Source organism: Canis lupus, chromosome 2 (assembly GCF_011100685.1).
Source record: "Canis lupus familiaris isolate Mischka breed German Shepherd chromosome 2, alternate assembly UU_Cfam_GSD_1.0, whole genome shotgun sequence".
NCBI lineage: Eukaryota > Metazoa > Chordata > Mammalia > Carnivora > Canidae > Canis > Canis lupus.
Window position 1 is genome coordinate 57,602,789 of NC_049223.1, and position 22,010 is coordinate 57,624,798.

General features: G+C 42.0%; 1 protein-coding gene across 7 annotated transcripts in view; it reads right to left on the minus strand.

Moving 5' to 3' along the window:
• Positions 1 to 90: 90 nt before the first annotated feature.
• CCDC113 (coiled-coil domain containing 113) overlaps positions 91 to 22,010 on the minus strand; it is a 28,796-nt gene continuing 6,876 nt past the window's right edge. For 3 of the 7 annotated variants that reach the window (XM_038530909.1, XM_038530907.1, XM_038530906.1), the window contains exons 5-9: positions 21,540 to 21,620; positions 18,811 to 18,966; positions 13,831 to 13,938; positions 1,213 to 1,368; positions 91 to 243 (exon numbers count right to left, since the gene is read on the minus strand). In XM_038530909.1, coding sequence (XP_038386837.1) covers positions 115 to 243; positions 1,213 to 1,368; positions 13,831 to 13,938; positions 18,811 to 18,966; positions 21,540 to 21,620 — 630 coding nt within the window. In that variant the 3' untranslated portion in view covers positions 91 to 114. Of the gene's footprint in view, positions 244 to 1,212; positions 1,369 to 13,830; positions 13,939 to 17,825; positions 18,149 to 18,810; positions 18,967 to 21,539; positions 21,621 to 22,010 lie in introns of those variants that run through there. The other 4 variants (XM_038530910.1, XM_038530908.1, XM_038530911.1 and 1 more) reach the window with 4 other exon arrangements.

The following is a 22,010-nucleotide window of genomic DNA, read 5'->3' on the forward strand; positions in this document are numbered from 1 at the left end:
CCCACAGGCAAATGTGGCCTGGGAAGTGCTCAGCAGTCCGGCTGGAGAGTGGGGGACACCAAGCAGCACAGGGAACAGTGAGAGGACCCCTTGAATGGAAAGGAGCTGATTACTTTAATGGATCACTCTGGTCTGCAGCTGTGGCCTCCCTCTGGCTATTTCCTGGGGGGGGCAAAGTGCCTGCAACTGCTCATTGGTGGTTTTCATTTTATTCCATGCCTTGCGGTAGCCTTTTAAGGACATCTGCAAAAAAAGGGAAAAAGGGGGGGGGGGGGGAGACAGTCATTTGGGAAAAAGAGATTGTGATTTTTCAGAATGCAACCCGCATCTAGTCCTGCGATGATGCAGAGGAGTCTGTATGGCCAGTGCCAGGCTGGAAGATTCTTCCAAAGAGCTTGTTTCTGTTCAGTGAAGTGAGTGGTTGTTAGGTTCCTGCTGTGCTATTTCTCAGCTCCAAATCTGACGGGCCTAAGTTTGGATCCTAATTCACTCCCTGCCACCAAGCAGAGAAAGTACTGTGGGAAAACGAACCTGGGTCTAGATGTGAAATGCCAGGCTTCCAGAGTGACCTGCCTGGGTTTCTGAGCTATTCGTGTGTCTCAAGTGTCCTCAGTATGCAACCAGGCCTGTGGCAGACCTAGTGCTTTTTTTCTGACCATTTGCACATTTCCCGTTTCCTTTCTGTGCTCACAAGGGGCTAGGGTGCTCTGAGCACACCATATCATACAGAAAGGCTGCGGGATTATAAAAAATGAAAGACACATGGCAACTATGTAAATGCATGGAATCGGGTTCTGAGTGGTATTAAAAATCCATTATTATCTCATTTTTAAAGAATATTGGCTTCTCCATGTATAAAGTAGCAATCACTAAATTACCAATGGTGGGGGAAGGAATTCAGAAATTTCCAGAATTCATTAAGAAAACAAGCAACTAAAAACATACTATGACTACTGAGTGTCTTCCCAATCACCTGAAAAGACACTGTCCCTAATATTGAAAAGGGAACTTAAAAAAAAAAAAAAAAAAAAGGAAAGAAAGGAAGGGAGGGCATCTTTCATTTTCCTCTATATTTCCCTGAAGAAACTGCTGAGATTTCTCACAGACATTACATATCCCAACACCCATATTCTTGGCTTGAAAAATATAACTCTGGACAAAAACGTGAAGGACAGAAAAGATAGCCTATCTTGGGGGTTCTCTGAGACTTACCTCTGCTATCTCCACTTTCCTTTCCCACATCTTGATGGTCTTCTCCAGGTCCCCATTTAAGATGTTCTCCCGCACATATAACATCACCTGTGGCGAGCGGAACTCAGCCAGCTGCTTGCGGAGCTTCTTGTTCAAAGCCTCAGCCTTGGCCCGGTCCTGGGTTGGGAAGGACATATTAAACCAGGGATCCCTGGTGGTCCTGGCTTACTGGACTTACTGGCCCTGACCCATCTCTCTCCAGTTTCAATGCAGTTCTCAAAATAATGTTAAAATTTTCAAAGATTCTGATTATTTTTTTTTACAAATGGTGATGTTTTCATCCAGTTCAGAAACAGTAAGTGCAGTCTAAGTTTTCCTTCCTTCCTTCCTTCCTTCCTTCCTTCCTTCCTTCCTTCCTTCCTTCCTTCCTTCCTCCCTCCCTCCCTCCCTCCTTCCCTCCCTTTCTTCCTTCCTTAAAGAATATGCTTTCCTTATTGTGATTTCTTAGGTTTGGTGGGTTCTCTGGGGGAAAACTATGTACTTATGTACATTTTGATTTGATCGGACTCAACTCACTTTCCTATCTTTTTGTAAAATACACATAACATAAAGTTTCCCATTTTAACCATTTTAAAGTGTGCAGTTCTGCAGCATTCAGTACATTCACACTGTTGTACAAGCTTCACCATCATCCATCTCCAGAACTTTCTTCATCTTCCCAAATTAAACCCCTGAACTCATGAAGTACTGATGCCTCAGGACCACTTCCCCTAGGCCCTGGCAACCGCCAGTCTACTTTCCATCTCTATGAATTTGACTCCTCAAGTACCTCATATAAGTGGAATCATAGAATACTTGTCCTTTTGTGACTTATTTCACTCAGTATGTCTTCAGTGCTTATCTGTGTTATATGCAGAATTTCCTTCCTATTTAAGGCTAAATTAATGTATATACTACATACATACATATGTATACACTACATTGCTTCTCCATTTACCTTGCCAATGGACACTTGGGTTGCTTCTACCCCTTGGCTATCATGAAATAGTACTGCTATGAACATGGGTGTACAAACATCCTTTCAAGTTCATGCCTTCAATTATATGGGATATGTATCCAGAAGTAGAATTGCTGGATCAATCATTATTCAACTTTTTGAGAAATCTCTGTCTTTTTAAATTTTATATTTAAAATTATCATACTGTAAAATTAATTTGTCTTTCTTTTAATTGAGTGGATTTTTTGAATTGACAATGTCCTTTATTATTCTTTAAAGGTTTATTTTATTTTTTTAAGATTTTATTTATTCGTGAAAATACACAGAGAGGAGAGAGAGAGAGAGAGAGAGAGAGAGAGAGAGAGAGAGAGAGAGGTAGAGACATAGGCAGAAGGAGAAGCAGGCTCCATGTAGGGAGCCTGATGTGGGACTCGATCTCGGGTCTCCAGGATCATGCCTGGGGCCAAAGGCAGTGCTATACCACTGAGCCACCCGGGCTGCCCCAAGTTTTATTTATTTTAGAGAGAGAGTGTATGAGCAGGAGGGGCAGAGAGAGAGGGAGAATCTCAAGCAGACTCCATGCTGAGTGCAGAGCCTGATGCAGGGCTTGATCTCATGACTCTGAGATCACGACCTGAGCTGAAACCAAGAGTGAGAAGCTTAACTCACTGAGCCACCCAGCCACCTCTGTTTTATTTTAACTGTTTTGAATAGGCAATACATTCCATTCAAATGGTATAAAAGTATACAGGACGATCTCCCAGCCCACCTTGTCCTCAGCCACACAGTTCTTCCCAGAAGCATGCACTATTTTTAGGTATTGCATATTCTTCTAGAGATCTACATTCATATAAATGTATATTTATCTTTTTTGCACAGAGTAGCCAATGCTATTCACTTTTACACTTCCAACTCTTTTTCACTCAATAAATACTGAAGATCCTTCTACATCAACACATAAAAAAACTACTCATTCTTTTTAACAGCTGCATCATTTTCCATTGTATTCATTTCCACTGTATTCCATTTTCCATTGTAACATAACAAGTCCTCACAGTCACTCAGTTCCTCAATCTCCTGCTATTACAATAAACAGTGCTGTGATTACTAATCTTCTGGGTATAGGTTATACTGTAAATATGCAAGTACATCAGTAGGATGAACTACTGAAAGTGAAATTGCCTGTTCTAAGACCATAGTTCTCAACCAACAGGTGTGGGGGAGGCAACTGTGCTCCTAGGAAACATTTGGCAATGTCTGGAGACATTCTTGGTTGTCACAACTAGGAGAGTGCTACTGGCACCTAGTAGGTAGAGGTCAGGGATGCCACTAAACACACTACAGGGCATAGGACAGTCCCCTACAACAAGGAATTTTCTGACCCAAAATGTCAGTGACGTCTAGGTTGAGAAGCCCATCCATGAGCATGTATGTATGTATGTAATCTTCAAAAGTTCTCCCCACTCTGAGGTTATAATAAAAATGTTCCCACTATTAAGTTTAGGACTTTAATGGTTTTATCATTTACATTTAAATCTCTGACACATCTGGATTAATTTCACCATAACACACATAGCTCCAACTTTGTTTTTTCCTAAATGGCCACCTACTCATCCCAAATGATTTATTGAATAATCTGGTTGTGCCTCACTGCAATGCCTTTACCATAAACTGCATCAATAACAAAACTTTATCAGATATTTGATCATATACATGACATCTATGTGATCTGTGTTAGGGCTCATCATAGGACTTCTATTTTTTCTCTCTGATCTTCCAGTCTATTCACAAGCTTGTTTTAAATACTGTAACTTCATATCATGTTTCAGTATCTGGTAGGGCTAGTCCACTCATCTACTTAAGAATTTGGGGGATATTTTTCCAAAAGAATTTTGAGTCAATTTATTTAAATCCTTTTTAAAAATCTACTTGGTATTTTAATTGGAATACCATGATTTCACATCTCAACTTAAACAGAGCTAACATTCTTATGATGTTGAACCTTCCTAGCCTAGCACCATCTTTTCATTCCTTGCTTCACAAAGTATAAGTCTATGGTATTGGCATCACTTGGGAACTGGTGAAAATGAAGACTCTTGGGCCTATCCAATCAGAATCTGCCTTTTAGGAATATAAAAAATAGTGAAAGGGAATAAAGGGGAAAGGAGAAAAAAATGAGTGGAAATATCAGAAAGGGAGACAGAACATGAAAGACTCCTAACTCTGGGAAACAAACTAGGGGTGGTGGAAGGGGAGGTGGGCGGGGGGTGGGGTGACTGGTGATGGGCACTGAGGTGGGCACTTGACGGGATGAGCACTGGGTATTATTCTATATGTTGGCAAATTGAACACCAATAAAAAGTAAATTTATAAAAAAAAGAAAAAAGAAAAGATAAAAAAAAATCTGCCTTTTAATAAGATCCCCAGGTGACTGGTTTGCACCTTCTAGTTTGAAGCACTACTTTAATTCACTTTGACGAAAACCAAAACAATTATTTTTTAATTAACTTGTCAGAATGCAATAAAAACTCGTCAAGAAGCATTCAGTGAATATCTGCTGTGTCTAGCATAGGGAGGTCTAACATTGACCTGGAACTATCAGTGGACACCCCTGTGAGGATAATGATTAAAGAATACTTAAGAAAATATAACGAAGGAGCAAGAACCTTGGCGTTAAAAGGCATTAAAAATAAGGGGCAGCCCAGGTGGCTCAGCGGTTTAGCACCACCTTCAGCCCAGGGCCTGATCCTGGAGACCCTGGATCGAGTCCCATGTCAGGCTCCCTGCGTGGAGCCTGCTTCTCCCTCTGCCTGTGTCTCTGCCTATGTGTGTGTGTGTGTGTGAGAGAGAGAGAGAGAGAGAGAGAGATGAATAAATAAAAATCTTTTTTAAAAAAAAGTTCTACAAGGGTGCCTGGGTGGTTCAGTCCATTAAGCATCTGCCTTCCGCTCAGGTCATGATCTCAGTGTCCTGGGATTGAGCCTCACATCCCATTTTCTGCTTAGCAGGGCATCTGTTTCTCCCTCTCTTTCTGCCCCTATCCCCAACTCATGCTTGTTCTCTCTCAAATAAATAAAATCTTAAAGAAAAAAAAAGAAGTTCTACAGCTATGAGGGATGTGCTTTTGACCAGGAATTACAATCCTTACCCAGCATCCACTTGTAGAACAGGGCTGTTACAAGACAGATGGGCCACTGTTCCCACCCTCAGATCCAGTGTAGCAGTACAGAAGTTTTACTCAAGGGGAAAGGCTATAAAATAGCTCTAGAATGCTGCCTGGAAAGACTGACTTTATTTGGAACAAAGTGTGGGGAGTTCATGCTTAAGTACTTTGTGGAAAACAATGGAGATCTTTGGGATGAGCAATTACGAGGTCGCTGGAAGTTCCATGATATTAGTAGCAATAAGCAAAACAGTAGACCAGCTAGATGTTCAACAGAACCAGAGAAAGAGATCACTAAGAGACTTCTTGGGATTGGAGCAAATCTCATAAATTGCCAAAAAAGTCCCTATAAACAGGCCTGACTTTGACTAGATCAGAATGTGTGGCAGTTAATGTTGTTGAAAGCAACAGAGCAATCAGCTAGTAATTAATGGAGGTTAACAGCTGGGTATGATAACAATAGAAGCAGGCCAGCCAGAAGCTCAGCTGGAAGTGAAGGGAAGACTCAAAGAGAACTCAGCAGAAACACCAATCATTCCTGGTTGCCAGGGACTGTATCCATAATCAAGGCTGCCCCCTCTAAGGCAACACCAGAGGCTACCAACAGCTAGATGAACAGGTTTTACTAAATGATTCCAGCCAAAACACCAAATAAGCAAGAGATAGGTGGGATTAGTATCCAGCATTGTTATAATATCTAAAATGTCTAGTTTACAACAAAAAATATAAAATAGGCAAAGCAACAGGAAAGTGTGATCCACACTGGAAAAAAAGAAGGCAACATAAACTACCTTTGAGGGAGTCCAGATGGGGGACTTAGCAGACAAGGTCTTCAAAGCAGTTATTATAAATATGTTCAAAGAAACAAGGTGACCATTTTTAAAGAATTAAAGAAACATATGATGATAATGTTTCCTCAAATAGAAAATATCTATAAAGAGAAATTTTTAATGGAAAATTTAGAATATTTTCAATATAAATAACTGAAATGAAAAATTATGGGAGGAGATCACAGATTTGAGCCAGCAGAATAAAAAATTAGTAAACTTGAAGGTAGATTGATAGAGATCATGCAATATGGAAAACACAGAGGAAAAAGAAGGAAAATTCAGTCTCAGAGAAATGTGAAACACCACTATGTGTACCAACATTCATGTAATAGAATTAACAGGAGAAAAAGAGAAAGGAAAAAATATTCAAGGAAATAATGGCTGAAAACTGCCAAAATCTGATGAAATTATTTTTTAATTTAAGATATTAAGCCACACATCCAAGAAACTTAACAAACTCTGGGTAGGAAACTGGAAATAAATCCACACCCAGACACATCATACCCAAAATGTTGAATGACAGGCAAATATATATATATATATTTTTAAATATATATAAAAACATTTAAAATATATATATAGTACAACCTGAAATCTGGCATTGTGATGCCCCCAGCTATGGTTTTCTTTTTTAAAATTCCCCTGGCTGTGTGATCCTGGAGACCCGGGATCGAGTCCCGCATCGGGCTCCCTGCATGGAGCCTGCTTCTCCCTCTGCTTGTGTCTCTGCTTCTCTCTCTCTCTATGTCTATCATGAATAAATAAAAATGTTTTTAAATAAATAAATAAATAAAATAAAATTCCCCTGGCTATTCGGGGTCTTTTCTGATTCCACCCAAATCTTAAAATAATTTGTTCTAACTCTCTGAAGAAAGTCCATGGTATTTTGATAGGGATTGCATTAAATGTGTAAATTGACCTGGGTAACATTGACATTTTCACAATATTAATTCTGCCAATCCATGAGCATGGAATATTTTTCCATCTCTTTGTGTCTTCCTCAATTTCTTTCAGAACTGTTCTACAGTTTTTAGGGTATAGATCCTTTACCTCTTTGGTTAGGTTTATTCCTAGGTATTTATGCTTTTGGGTGCAATTATAAATGGGATTGACTCCTTAATTTCTCTTTCTTCAATCTCATTGTTAGTGTATAGAAATGCCACTGATTTCTGGGCATTGATTTTGTATCCTGCCACGCTACCAAATTGCTGAATGAGTTCTAGCAATCTTGGGATGGAGGCTTTGGGTTTTCTATGTAGAGTATCATGTCATCGGCGAAGAGGGAGAGTTTGACTTCTTTGCCAATTTGAATGCCTTTAATGCCTTTTTGTTGTCTGATTGCTGAGGCTAGGACTTCTAGTACTATGTTGAATAGCAGTAGTGAAAGTGGACATCCCTGTCTTGTTTCTGATCTTAGGGGAAAGGCTCCCAGTGCTTCCCCATTGAGAATGATATTTGCTGTGGGCTTTTTGTAGATGGCTTTTAAGATTTGAGGAATGTTCCCTCTATCCCTACACTCTGAAGAGTTTTGATCAAAGCTGTGGTCATCAAGACAGTGTGGTTCTGGCACAAAAACAGACACATAGATCAATGGAACAGAATAGAGAATCCAGAAGTGGACCCTCAACTTTATGGTCAACTAATATTCGATAAAGGAGGAAACACTATCCACTGGAATAAAGACAGTCTCTTCAGTAAATGGTGCTGGGAAAATTGGACATCCACATGCAGAAGAATGAAACTAGACCACTCTCTTGCACCATACACAAAGATAAAGTCAAAATGGATGAAAGATCTAAATATGAGACAAGATTCCATCAAAATCCTAGAGGAGAACACAGGCAACACCCTTTTTGAACTTGGCCACAGTAACTTCTTGCAAGATACATCCACGAAGGCAAAAGAAACGAAAGCAAAAATGAACTATTGGGACTTCAGCAAGATAAGAAGCTTTTGCACAGCAAAGGATACAGTCAACAAAACTAAAAGACAACCTACAGAATGGGAGAAGATATTTGCAAATGACATATCATATAAAGGGCTAGTTTCCAAGATCTATAAAGAATTTATTAAACTCAACAGCAAAGAAACAAAACAATCCAATCATGAAATGGGCAATAGACATGAACAGAAATCTCACAGAGGAAGACAGACATGGCCAACAAGCACATGAGGAAATGCTCTGCATCACTTGCCATCAGGGAAATACAAATCAAAACCACAATGAGATACCACCTCACACCAGTGAGAATGGGGAAAATTAACAAGGCAGGAAACCACAAATGTTGAAGAGGACGCAGAGAAAAGGGAACCCTCTTACACTGTTGGTGGGAATGTGAACTGGTGCAGCCACTCTGGAAAACTGTGTGGAGGTTCCTCAAAGAGTTAAAAATAGACCTGCCCTACGACCCAGCAATTGCACTGTTGGGGATTTACCCCAAAGATACAGATGCAATGAAACGCCGGGACACCTGCACCCCAATGTTTCTAGCAGCAATATCCACAATAGCCAAACTGTGGAAGGAGCCTCGGTGTCCATCGAAAGATGAATGGATAAAGAAGATGTGGTTTATGTATACAATGGAATATTACTCAGCCATTAGAAACAACAAATACCCACCATTTGCTTCGACGTGGATGGAACTGGAGGGTATTATGCTGAGTGAAATAAGTCAATCGGAGAAGGACAAACATTATATGGTCTCACACATTTGGGGAATATAAATAATAGTGAAAGGGAATAGAGGGGAAGGGAGAAGAAATGGGTAGGAAATATCAGAAAGGGAGACAGAACATGGAAGACTCCTAACTCTGGGAAACAAACTAGGGGTGGTGGAAGGGGAGGAGGGTGGGGGGTGGGGGTGACTGGTTGGCGGGCACTGAGGGGGGCACTTGACGGGATGAGCACTGGGTGTTATTCTGTATGTTGGCAAATTGAACACCAATAAAAAATAAATTTATTAGGGCAGCCCCAGTGGCGCAGCGGTTTGGCACTGCCTGCAGCCTGGGGTGTGATCCTGGAGACCCAGGATCGAGTCCCACATCGGGCTCCCTGCGTGGAGCCTGCTTCTCCCTCTGCCTGTGTCTCTGCCTCTCTCTCTCTGTGTGTCTATGAATAAATAAATAAAATCTTTTTTAAAAAAATAAATAAATAAATTTATTATTAAAAAGTAAAGAGCTCCATCTTCAGTGGAAAAATAAAAATTAAAAATATATATATATAGAAAGCAATGAGAAAACACAATTCATCACATTCAGGTGAAACCAAACAAGAACAACAGGTGATTTCTCATCAGAAACAATGGAGGCCAGAAGGCAGTGGGATGACATTCTAAGGGTTGAATGGAAAGAAAACACTGTCAGATTATTTTTAAAAGTTAAAAGTGAATTAAGTGAAACTGTGAATTAAGTGATTAAGAATCTCAATATCTAGTAAAATTATCTTTCAAAAATGAAAGCAAACAATGAGCATACTCAGATCTTGGTTTCTAATGCTATTCTCAAATAAAAGGAATCAAGACTGCTTGGAGAAATGGCTAATTCTAGGGCTGGAGCAGGAAATACATGAGATGAGTCTCAAGCATTTTCTAGTGCCAGAAAAGAAAGTGTTAAACACACACACACATACACAAATGAGATATGTCAAAGGGACACAGAAGCCAACTGAAAAACCTCCCAATGCCTAAGGTGAAACAATATGAGTAATGAAACAAATAATATTCGATTTTAATGCAACATATAAAATATCCATGCTCACTTCAACAGCACATATAATAAAGCTAATGCCTATGAATTGATACTGCTATAAATAAATTATTTAAAAAATAAATGGAGAATACACAAATGTCCCAGACAGAAGAATTCCATACAATTCATAACTCTCCACTTCTTTTTTTTTTTTAAGATTTTATTTATTTATTCATGAGAGACACAGAGAGAGAGGCAGAGACACAGGCAGAGGGAGAAGCAGGCTCCATGCAGGGAGCCCAATGTGGGATTCAATCCCGCATCTCCAGGATCACGCCCTGGGCTGAAGATGGCGCTAAACCACTGAGCCACTGGGGCTGCCCCAACTCTCCACTTCTTAAGTGTGAGCTGCATATAGTAACATCCTTCCAAAGAGCGGAGTCTGAAAATTGGAGGAAAGGTAACTGTACAGCAGAGAAACCCTTATAATATTACATCAGGCAGGTGATCAAGGTTAATATCACCAGTAGTAAGTCATGTTGAAAGTACGCTTCCTTGATATGATATGATGAACATGGCACTTCACTTCTGTGATCATCCTCCCGAATACCATTTAACCTCAATCTAAACACAGGAAAGACAGAAGGCAAATCCTAATAGAAGAACATTCTACAAAATACTTGACCACTTTACAAAACTATCAAGGTCATCAACAAGTAAAGCTTGAGAAACTGTCACAGCCAAGAGAAACCTAAGGAGATGTGACATTGAATGTAATGCATTATCCTGGATGAGATCCTGGAAAAGGACCTCAGGTAAAAACCAAGGCTATATGAATAATATTAATTATAAATATTAATAATAAGGCCAATTAATAATATTGGTTTTTCAATTTTAATAAATATTCCACTGTAAGATGTTAATTATGGGGAAAATTGGGTGTGAGATTATTTGGGAACTCTGTACTCTACACCATTTTCTAAAACAATTATAAAATAAACTTTATTTTTTTAATAAAGAGTGAAGACATTCCCAGATAAACACACACTGAAGGAATTCATTGCTATCAGACCTGCCTTACAAGCTAGTACTACAGGAAGTTCTTCAGACTGAAAACAAGTGACACTAGAAAGTGACTTAAACCCATGTGAAGAAAACAAATAGCACAAGTAAAGGTAATTATGTAAATAATTATAAGGGACAGTAAAATTGCATATTCTCCTTCTCTTAATTGATTTAAAAAGTAATTCATAAAGCAACACATATATAATTCTACTGTGGATCTGTGACATATAAAAACATATTTGACAATAACAATTAAAAGAAGGCAGGGTGAAACAAAGCCATATCTAAGTAAGGATATAACATCAGATGATAACTTGAATCCAGAGGAAGAAATGGAGAGAACCATGCAATGGTAAAGAGGAAGGCTAATACAACAAACTTTGTGAACATACTTCATCTCTGGGGCACCTGGGTGGCTCAGTCCATTGAGTGTCCAACTCTTGATCTCTTGATCTCCACTCAGGTCTTGATCTCAGGGCCATGAGTTCAAGCCCTGCATTGGGCTCCACACTGAGAGTAGAGCCTACTTAAAACAAAACAAAACCCCAGGCTTCATCTCCTTTCTTCTCTCAGCTTTTGGACCCCTTCCTCACAGAATTTACAAGATTAACTCAAAATGCATCATAATCCTAAATGTAAGATCTATAAAGCTCAAACAGAGGACATAGGACTGAATCTTCATGATATTGTGATGATTTCTTAGATACAACACCAAAAGCTCAAGTGCAAAAGAAAAAAATAGATGGACTGAAGCTCACCAGTAAACAGTACCTTTAAGAAAGTGAGAAGGAAACCCACAGAATGGGAGAAAATATTTGCAAGTCACATATCTGACAAGGTATTTTAATCCAGAATACAAAAAGAATTCTTACAAAGACAAATAATTAAAAATTTAGGGGCTAAGGGTTTGAATAGACATTTCTCAAAAAAAAAAAAAAAAAAAAAAAAAAAAAAAAAACCACACATGGCCAAAAAGCAAATGAAGGGATGCTCAATGTCATTAGTCATTAGGTAAATTCAAATCTAAACCACAGTGAGGTATCACTTCACACCCTCTAGAACAGCCATTAAAAGACAAATGAACAAAAACTGAAAATAACAAGTGTTGGTGAAGATGTACAGAAATCAGGACCCTCAAATATTGGTGGGAATGTAAAATTGTGCAGCCACTTTAAAAAAAAACAGTTCTGCAGTTTCTCTAAATGTTAAACATAGCATCACCATATACAACCCACAATTCCACTTTTAGCTGTATGTTCAAGAGAAAAGAAAACAGACGTTCACACAAAAACTTGTACGTGAAGGTTCATAGCAGCATTATTCATAACAGCCAAAAACAACCCATGGGAAACAACCTCTTGACTGATGAATGGATAAAATGTGGTACATCCATACAAGGAAATATTCCTCAGCCATGAAAAGAAACAAAGTGCTAACACATACTACAACATGAATCTTGAAAATATTGTTAAGCCAGTCACAAAAGTGATCGTCATTGTACTGTATGGTCCCTTTTAAATGAAATGTCCAGAACAGGCAAAATCAGAGACTGAGAGTGGATTAGTGGTCACTGGGCTGGAGGGTGGGAGTGAGGTGACGTGGGGAACAGACAAGAATTTCTTATGGGTGGCTACACCACTCTGTGAATATATTATAAACCATGAAAATGTGCACTTTAAATGGGTGAATAACATGGTATGTGAATTATAACCCAACAGAGCTATTTAAAAAGTCCACAAGAAACCTAAAATATACTAAGCAGTGAATACCAGGCTTTTAAAAACTACTGTCATGCTTCACTTGTAATTTAATAAATATCTACCCAAATACCACAGAAATCCTACATGGAGAAAGCACACAGACTTTTGCTTTAACTTTGTTACTGGCCACTCTACTGAGACCTTTTTTTTGTTTTTTTGTTTGTTTGTTTTGCAGGTGTTGGCTCTCCATCAAGGATATGATGTGAATGCATGACAAAACTGAAGATGAAGTCATCCTGTGGCTTTTCAGTTATTGTGGACAGGTCTGGAGCCACGCATACTGCTGGGGACACTTAGGCCCATTCAAAACAAGACCACTAATAACTATACTAATGGTTTGGGAGGCTGACAAAGCATCGCTATTCTGGTCCTAATGGATCAGCACAAGGCCTGTGACACGTATTTCATAGATGCAGAAACTGAGGCCTAACTAAAAGACTTATTCAAAGCTAGAACCTGGCAACATCAAAGCTTATGCTCTTTCCCCCATCTTTCCAAAAAAAGTCCTCTGAGTCACATCCTTTGTACAACTTAACTTGCTAAAACTCAACTGTACATGTTCAGCAAAGTAGTGAGAGCACTAAATCACAATGTAGATGTAAGGAGCTCAGATAATGCCACACATCTGTTCACAGTGACCACAGGCCCCAGAGAGGGCTCAGGACAGAGGCTGAAGGTCTGTTATCCCACCAGCCACTGTACTGAATGAAAATTACACATTTAAAGAACTCTCTCCTTTACATAGAATGCTGTATTTTGGCATATGTACCTCTCATACCAATTAGATGCATTATAGATTTTTGTGTGTGATATTATATACATGACACTTTGAGTATGGTACTTTACAGGTCACTGAAAGAATTCTGAAGGGTTATTTGGACCCTACGTGATTTCTAGATGATTTCATTTCTACGTGATTTCTGATTCTAGACCCTAACCTAGCAGTAAAATGTAACTCTACTGGACTATGAGTCTCAAGGTGCCATTTCCTCTTTCAAAGGCCCAGAGCTGTTTTGACTTTTATGGTCTATACTTTTCTAGACAAAAACCAAGGTGGCTTGGATCTTGGTGTACATTGGCTCAAACCTTTATAGACAGAAGCAAACACCAGAAGTGACACACTTTACCCTCTCCTACCTCCTCTACTTGTAGGGTTTCTCTTTCAATTTTTTCAAGTAACTCATTTCTCAGCAAGATCTCCTTGTCCAGATTGACAGACATTTCCATTGCTTGGTATAGCTTGCTCTGAAATATAACAACACAGCAAGTCTTGAGCAAAGATGATCACTCCGCACTACAGGAAGGATAGTCAGCTCTTTATTAAGCAGGATGACAGCTCTTTATTAAGACCAACTAGGAACTTGGGCCTGCCCTTCTCACAGCTGCTCAGGTATTCAGCATTCTGGTGCCTACATGGTAGGGGAGATAAAAACCTGCCGGGTGGCTAGATGCACCAGGACCCAAATCCTGCCCCACTACTTACTAAAAGAAACTTTAGGCAAGTCCCAGAATCTCTCTAAACTTGGGCTGGTCACCTCACAGGGCTGTGGAGAGACTTAAGGGGGATAATTGTGGTAAAGAGCTGACCACAGCACCTGACGTGTGGAGAACACTCATACAAGCTAGATGAAGAGAAACACTCCCCATGAGCTAGGTGATGCTGCATCCCACTTTAGAGGTAAAAGAACTGACTCTCCAGGGCAGCCCCAGTGGCGCAGTGGTTTAGTGCCACCTGCAGTCCAGGGCGTGATCCTGGAGACTCCAAATCGAGTCCCATGTCAGGCTCCTGCTTCTCCCTCTGCCTGTGTCTCTGCTTCTCACTCACTCTCTCTCTGTGTGTCTCTCATGAATAAATAAACAAATCTTAAAAAAAGAAAAAAAGAAAAAAAAGAACTGACTCTACGGAGGGTAAAACAACTTGCCCAAGGTCATAGAGATAAGAGGTCAGCCAGGGTCTGCACCCAGGCGATCTGACTCCGGGGCCCACAGGCTCCACCATCGTCTCCAATACTTGTTCAGGCGGGCCCACTGGCACTGGAGGCCTCCTACACAAACTGCCCTGCAGCCTCCCCTTGCATCACTCGATACTGTTCTTCACCAGCTCCCCACAAGCCCTTGCTTCTCCAATTTGTCCCCTTTGCTGCAGAGAAGGGTCAGCTTGGAGGAGTTGAGAGGTACTGTGCTGGGCTGAAGAGTAATCCAAGTGACAGAAGCCAGCGACTCCAGGGGGGGGATGGCTCAACGAACTCTGAGAACGCTGAGCAGCACTACAGCCACACCGCAGCCCTGCCAGCCTGCGGCCGGTTCACAGCCTTGACAGAGATGCAAGAAGCAATGTAAAACTGCAGCTGTGCCGGTGCTAAGAATATGAGCACAGTGGTTGAGGTTTCCCTGGGGGAAAGCATATGGGAAAGAAAGCTGAAAGGCAGCCAAGTAGAGGCTGAAAGGCTGTCTAGGTGAGAGGGCAGGGAGAATGTGCCAAGCTAAGGAAAAGCCTGGGAGAGGTGGGTGCTGGCGCAATACATCCAGGGTATCAAATCTTAGACCTTGCAGAAAAGCCTAGAGCCAGCTGCCTGGGGACCTTAGGGCACTACGCCCCCTACCCCCCATTCCCCTTCTTGCCAATCCTCCCTCCCCTAAGGCTCATTTCCTGCTCCACATCCTGCACGACATCACTCTGCTTAGGAAAGCCCCATGGGGGAGACACCAGACTGAGGGGAGGTGTGCTAGGGGAAGGGGAGGCAGCGCAGGACTCCACCGCAAACCAGAAAGTCAGTGGGGGAGGAAGAGAGAGTGGAGGGAAGGCATTACCCCCACCATGCAGAGACAGGGCAGGAAAGAATGGAACTGCAAAGGCTACTGCTAGGCCATCACTGGCTCCACTGGGCAGGGCCCTCAAAAACATGTGAGGAGAGCTATTTGTGATTCTGAGCAGGACATGGGCCACTTTAGCTTTTCCGAAAGGGCACTTTATAGCTTTCTCTTGCTGTGTTAACAAATCACCACAAATTCTGTGGCATGAAGCAACACCCATTTATTATCTCAGTTTCCATAGGTCAGAAGTCCAGGCATGGTGAGGCTGGATTCTCCGCCCAGGTAGGGTCCCCTGGGGTGAAGTCGAGATGTTGGCCAGGGCTGGCTCTCATCTGGATCTGAGGTCCTCTTCCAAGCTCACAGACTGATGGCAGAACACATTTCCTTGAACTTGTAAGACTGCCATCTGTTTCTTTCTAGCTGTGAGCATAGCCCTCAGCATTTTGAGGTTCTTCTATCTTCAAGCCAGTGGTGAAGAACTTCTCACCCAGACAATTCCCTCCGTGCTTCAAATCCCTGACTTCTTCTTCTAGACAGAACTCTCTGCCTTCAAAGGCTCATATGATTGGCTCAGGACCATCCAATAATCTCTCTATCTTAAGGTCAACTGTGGTATATCATATTACATAATCATAGAACAGAACTGAATCATAGAACTCATCATACCCCAAAGCCTTGGAGATTGCACTGGATATATACGCCAAGGGGTAGGGAGTCTTGGGGGACATTTTGGAATTCTACCTACCACAGGGGGATTGCTGGTTTACAGTCAGGAATGACACATCACAGCTGTCATCACATGCTTGTGTTCTACCAGACTCTACCGGGCAGGGCTTGATGGCATGAAGTCAGAGAAAAGGTGCCCCTCAGGCTGAAGCTCATGCACCAAACTCACAGAAGAGACCCTGTCTGTCTCCTTCACACCTATACCCTCAGCACTTAGCCTGGAGCCTGGCATGCAACAGCTCCTGGGTATGTTTGGTAAGTCAGTCCGTATATGTACTGCTGAAAAGAACACATCGGTAAGAGTTATTCTGCATGCTTTTACAAGGTCTTATACTTGGGTGTTTGGTATTTATATGAAAGTGGTCCCTCCTGCCACCTTCCCATCCCCTAAACACACACCTCAATTGATAGCAGTTCATTTGACAATACTGGCTGAGCACTTGCTAGGTATGTAGCACACACCAGCCAGAGCTCTATCCTGGTGATGAGTCACAAAAGCCTACCTCTAAGAGGTGAAGTACTGTACCCATGGTCCCTAGTGGAATCCCCATTCAAACCCAAGTGAGGCCTGACTCCAGAACTCAACAGCTGTTCCACCTTCCCCCAGGAGATCTAAGAACTGAGACACAGAAGAAATGAGCCTGCTTCTCCCTCAACCCATCACTGTGTCCACCATAGGACTCCTGTGGGCATCTCCTCCCAAGCTCCCCCATCTACTTACTATTATTTGAAACAGGCCTACAGACATGATGGCCCCTATAATTCTAACTGGAAGAGCTCCCATTTCACCCACTGTGGCCTGTGTTGCTGTTGCCTGGGTATCGCAAACAATGGATCCTCTGCGTTTAGACCTGTCCTAGAGACCTCAGACCCTGGACTTGGCAGTTTCATTTTATAAACCAGTAGTTCCACTCCAAACCCCTGACTTTTCTACACAAGGCCAGACAGGCCCTGTGCTACTTAAGTTGATTCCACAGAATACCATCAAGATCCAATGTGATGTAGCCACGTACCACCCAGCTCTCTAGCCAACGAGGGCTCAGGAGTCACATGGATTGGCTTCATCTTGAAATGACAGTGATCAGATAAGCTCACTACTGATGAGATAAGATCAAAGTGGATGATCTGTTGCAGACGGATGACACAAGTTTCAAAATGCCAGCATAATGTTGTCTACATGCTTTAAGCCAGGGAGAGGCAGTTGGGTTAGGTAGGACACACACTGGACTAGGTGCTCCAGCCCTGCACAAACTTGTTGCTTGAAGCTGGCAATTACTCTCTTTGGGCCTCATGTTTTTAATTTTAAGAGGAAAATGTTCGACAAACATAGTCTAATTTAAACACTTGCAAATTTATATTTTATTTATTTACTTGTTTACAAATTTATATTTTAAAATGACACTGTATTGGCCAAATGAAGACCACCTGTGAGTTACCTAAGCTTATAGCCACCATTGTCAAGCAGGCACTAGGCCAGAGGTCAACCACCTTGCTCTGTAAAAGGCCAGATAGCAAATATTTAGGCTTTGCTGGCCAAGAGGCAAAATTGAGCATATTATGTAATTGCTTATATTAACAAAAGAAAAAACAAATTTCCACAAATGTTTTATTGATGAAATTCAAAATATAATCATTAAGTACATTTTGGAATATAGGTCTATTAAGAAGAATGGAATTTCCAGGGAAGAAACCAATTTTGCTTAATGGGTTTCAAAGGTAGCATTCTCTATGTAGTCAGTTACAAATATCCTTCTGTAAAAACCATTCTTAGCTCACAGGCCACGTGGGTGGGCAGGATACACCGGCCCACAGTAGTTGACTACTGCTTCAGACAATTGCTAGCAGGGTAGCTGGACATTCAGGCTATCGTTCCCACTTCATTATTAGTAGTATCTCTTTCACTCCCAAAATGGTTCTGGGCAGATAAGGAATTATATGTTAGTTTTCTGATTTTTAGCTAAGAAAGTTTTCTTCTGGAGGGTTGTAAGCAGGGAAGTGCTTATTCCAGGCCTAAATTAAACAGGATCCTGAATGTGGTTAGTTCTCAAAACTCACTGTGCATAAAAATCATTGGGGGCATTAAGAGAAATAGATGCATGGCTTTCACCTCCTAATTCAACTGGTCAGGTGTTTGTATATTTTCTTATTTTTTATTTATTTTATTTTTTAAAGATTTTATTTATTTATGAGAGACAGAGAGAGAGAGAGAGAGAGCAGAGACACAGGCAGAGGGAGAAGCAGGCTCCATGCAGGGAGCCCGACACAGGACTCGATCCCAGGACTCCAGGATCACACTGGGCTGAAGGCAGCGCTAAACCGCTGGGCCACCCGGGCTGCCCTGTATATTTTTTTAAAAAAACAAAAGCTCTCTGGGTGGTTGCATTGCACAAGAACGGGTGTGAGAACATTCAGGGTATCTGAGGAGAATGGCTCTGTCAAGAGAAATCAGGGAGCAATGATAAACTGAGGGACTCCCAAGCCCTTATGTAGAAGTGCAATGGTGCACAGGAACCTTGCTGTGGCTGGAATGGTAAGTGTGAAAGGCCTCAGGGACCCGGCCATCAGGGAAGATCTTACTTTGTATGCATTGAGGACCTGCAGGGTGTTTCCAGATGCCAGCTTTAGCTGGATCAGTTCTTGATTCTTTGCTTCAATTGTCTCTAAAAACTGAGCATTCTCGATCTTCAGCTGCTGAAAATCAACATCATGGAGGGCCTCGCCTACCTCTTCCTTCTACAGCTCAGAAAGAAGAAAGAAATAACGTGAGGCTGTGACTTCTGAATCTGACTCCTACCTTGTAGTTCTGGATGAGATTCTGAAAGTTGGTCATCATTTAGTCAGTCATTCAACAAACATGGACTGGGGATCTGCTTGGCGCAGGACCCTGGGATAGAAATCTGAATAAATACAATAGTCCCCGGCCTCAAGGAGCACATATTCACCCAGGGTTCAGACAGGTTGCAGTGTGGTGTAGTAAGAGGGGCAGAGGGCACACGGAAGCCGCTCAGCCAGGCCAGAGAAGAATGGGAGGCTCAGTCAGAGAAGACTTCCCACAAGAGGTAGTGTCTAAACAGGGCTATGAAAGAAGGAGACTGTATAAAAGTTGTTTTTACCCTGGAAAGGCCAGGACCAGCAGCCCATAAATTCCCATCCTGTGATCACATGACACTTCTGTACTGTAGTTGTATCAGTGTATTGGGTTCCCTCCGCAACCTGGCCTACCTTCTCTGCTGCACCAGGCCAGGCCATCTTACACTGGTGGTAGGCAACAGCTGAACCCAGGAATTGTTCCTCACCCCCACACTCTACCCACACAATACCTCTAAGGAGGCTTTTTCCCTTTCCCCTAAACCAACACACCAATTTCCTTAGGCCCCAGTGATGACCCATCCTCCAGCTCAAACACTCCTAATCCATCTTCCACATCAGGAGAACCCCTGCTGCAGCTCTGTGGTCCCTGCTGTTGTTGCGTCTGGATAGCAGTTCCACATCCTGCCTTTTCCCACCATCCCCATGCGCCACTAGTATGTGAGCTCCTGAGGACAGGACCACCTCGGTGTCAGCTCTGTGTGGCACTGGCTTTCGGGCTAAAAGTCATCCATCTCCTCCCTCTCTCACACTTAAATCCCCTCCTCATGATGCCTGAGCTTGCACAAAGCCTGGAGTACCAGGAACTCTCTCTGTGGAGGCAGCTCCTCTCTCCTTTCTTACACAAACCTCATTATTTCAAATCTCCTTCAATGACAGGGGACACCGTCCCTCCAGCCTTTGCTCCTGCTGGGGACCTCCAAGGCAGTGCATTTTCTTCTCTCCATAGCTGCCCAGGGCCCTCCTGAGTCTTCTTGGGTCCCTCAGCCCCAGGTCATCTGACAGGCTCTCTGTTCCCCTTGCTCTCCAGCTCCCTCGCCTGTGTGAGATCTAAGTTACCAATTCTTGCAAGAATGCAGCTCTCACTGAGACACAGCACTCCAGGTAGGGCTGCTCAGAACAAGACAATAAGCCCAGCCTTTTCTTGGTGGGGCACTGTGGTTCTCGGGGTGCAACCCAGGCCGTAGCATCACTTCCAGCTGAGCTGACTTTATCAGGTACCCTACGGTTAAGCCATCTGGCACCTGTGCAGATGTCCTGGTAGATTGAAATAGAGAAGCTTACTTTGTCCTCAGTTACTCCATGATGTTACAGCTGTCCCAGCTTGTCGCGTTTTGGGATCCCAAGTCAATCAGGCAGTAATTCCAGACACATTAATTCTCCTGCACAACTCTGTGTCACTGTCAGTTGCCAACCTCTAATATACAAGACATCAGTGCCCATATTCAAGTTAATGAAAAAAATTGGAGCTAGGAGAGGATGAGCCATGTAATCACATTTGAGAGGCCCTGTGCCGAGTCTGCCTTACTACCTTTCTTCAGGAGCCTTTAGTCTGCTGCAAAGGCAACCAAAGCACCCTATAACTGTGCCACCCAGGCCAGGCTCACCAAAAAACGTCAATAAGTACATCACAAGGGTCTTTTATTTATTTTTTTTTTATATAAATTTATTTTTTATTGGTGTTCAATTTGCCAACATATAGAATAACACCCAGTGTGCATCCCATCAAGTGCCCCCCTCAGTGCCCATCACCCGGTCACCCCCACCCCCTGCCCACCTCCCCTTCCACCCCCTAGTTCGTTTCCCAGAGTTAGGAGTCTCTCATGTTCTGTCTCACAAGGGTCTTTTAAATACAAGCCAACTATATCTACAGATTTGCCGGCACCGTAACTGTGTGAGTTTCCTTTCACTGCTGTGACAAATTACCACAAACTCAGTAGCTGAAAACAAAAATCTATTATCTTATGGCTCATGAAGTCAGAAGTCCAAAATAGTTCTTGGGGCTAAAATTAAGGTGTTGGCAGAGCTGCGTTCCTTCTGGAGGCCCTAGAAGAGAATCTGTCTCCTTGCCTTTCCCAGCTTCTAGAGGCTGCCCACGCTCTTTTGTTCATGACCCCTTCCTGTACCTTAGAAGTTCATCACTCTGATCTCTGTTCCAGGATCCCAACTCTCCCTCCTTCCTCCCTCCTACAAGGGCTTTTGGGATGATATTGGACCCACTCAGATAATCCAAGATAATCTCCCTTAGAGTCAAGGGGAGATTATTTGAAGATCATCTCAAGATCCTTAACTTAATTACCCTTGCAAAATCCTTTCGCAATGTGAGGTAACAGATTCAGATTCCAAGGATTAGGACATCAACATCTTTGGGAATGCATTGTTCTACCTTCAACAGTAACCTTAAAAGAAAAGAAAGAAAGAAAGAGCGAGACACATACCTGCCTCAATTGTAAAAGCATCTTTTTCCTCTGTACTTTGAGAGAAACATTTTTCAAACGTAATTTATCCTTCATATTATCCTAAAAAAATACAAGTAAATTTTAATCCACTTCTCTTCGTCTTCTCTGTTGGTTTGAAAAGTTGAAAAGTCTGGGGCTACACCCCAAATCTTAAGTCCTCTAACATTCAGTCACTTATTTTTAGGTCTTTTTACATTTACCCAAGCAGTAACACTTCACTCGTGACCAAGAAGCAGAAGTTAACTGGGTCTGCTCCTGCAAATCTTCTATTATTTTTAAATTCGAGATCATTTGGATATATAATTTGGATATGGGGCCATTCCTGACAAAATGATCTTATGATTCTTTGGTCTTTTATTCTCTTGGTAGTTTATATAATTTTTATCACTTATAACAGGCTAGGGTTAGTAGCTCTACCTATGTCCAGGATCCAAAGCTTGACATGCTACA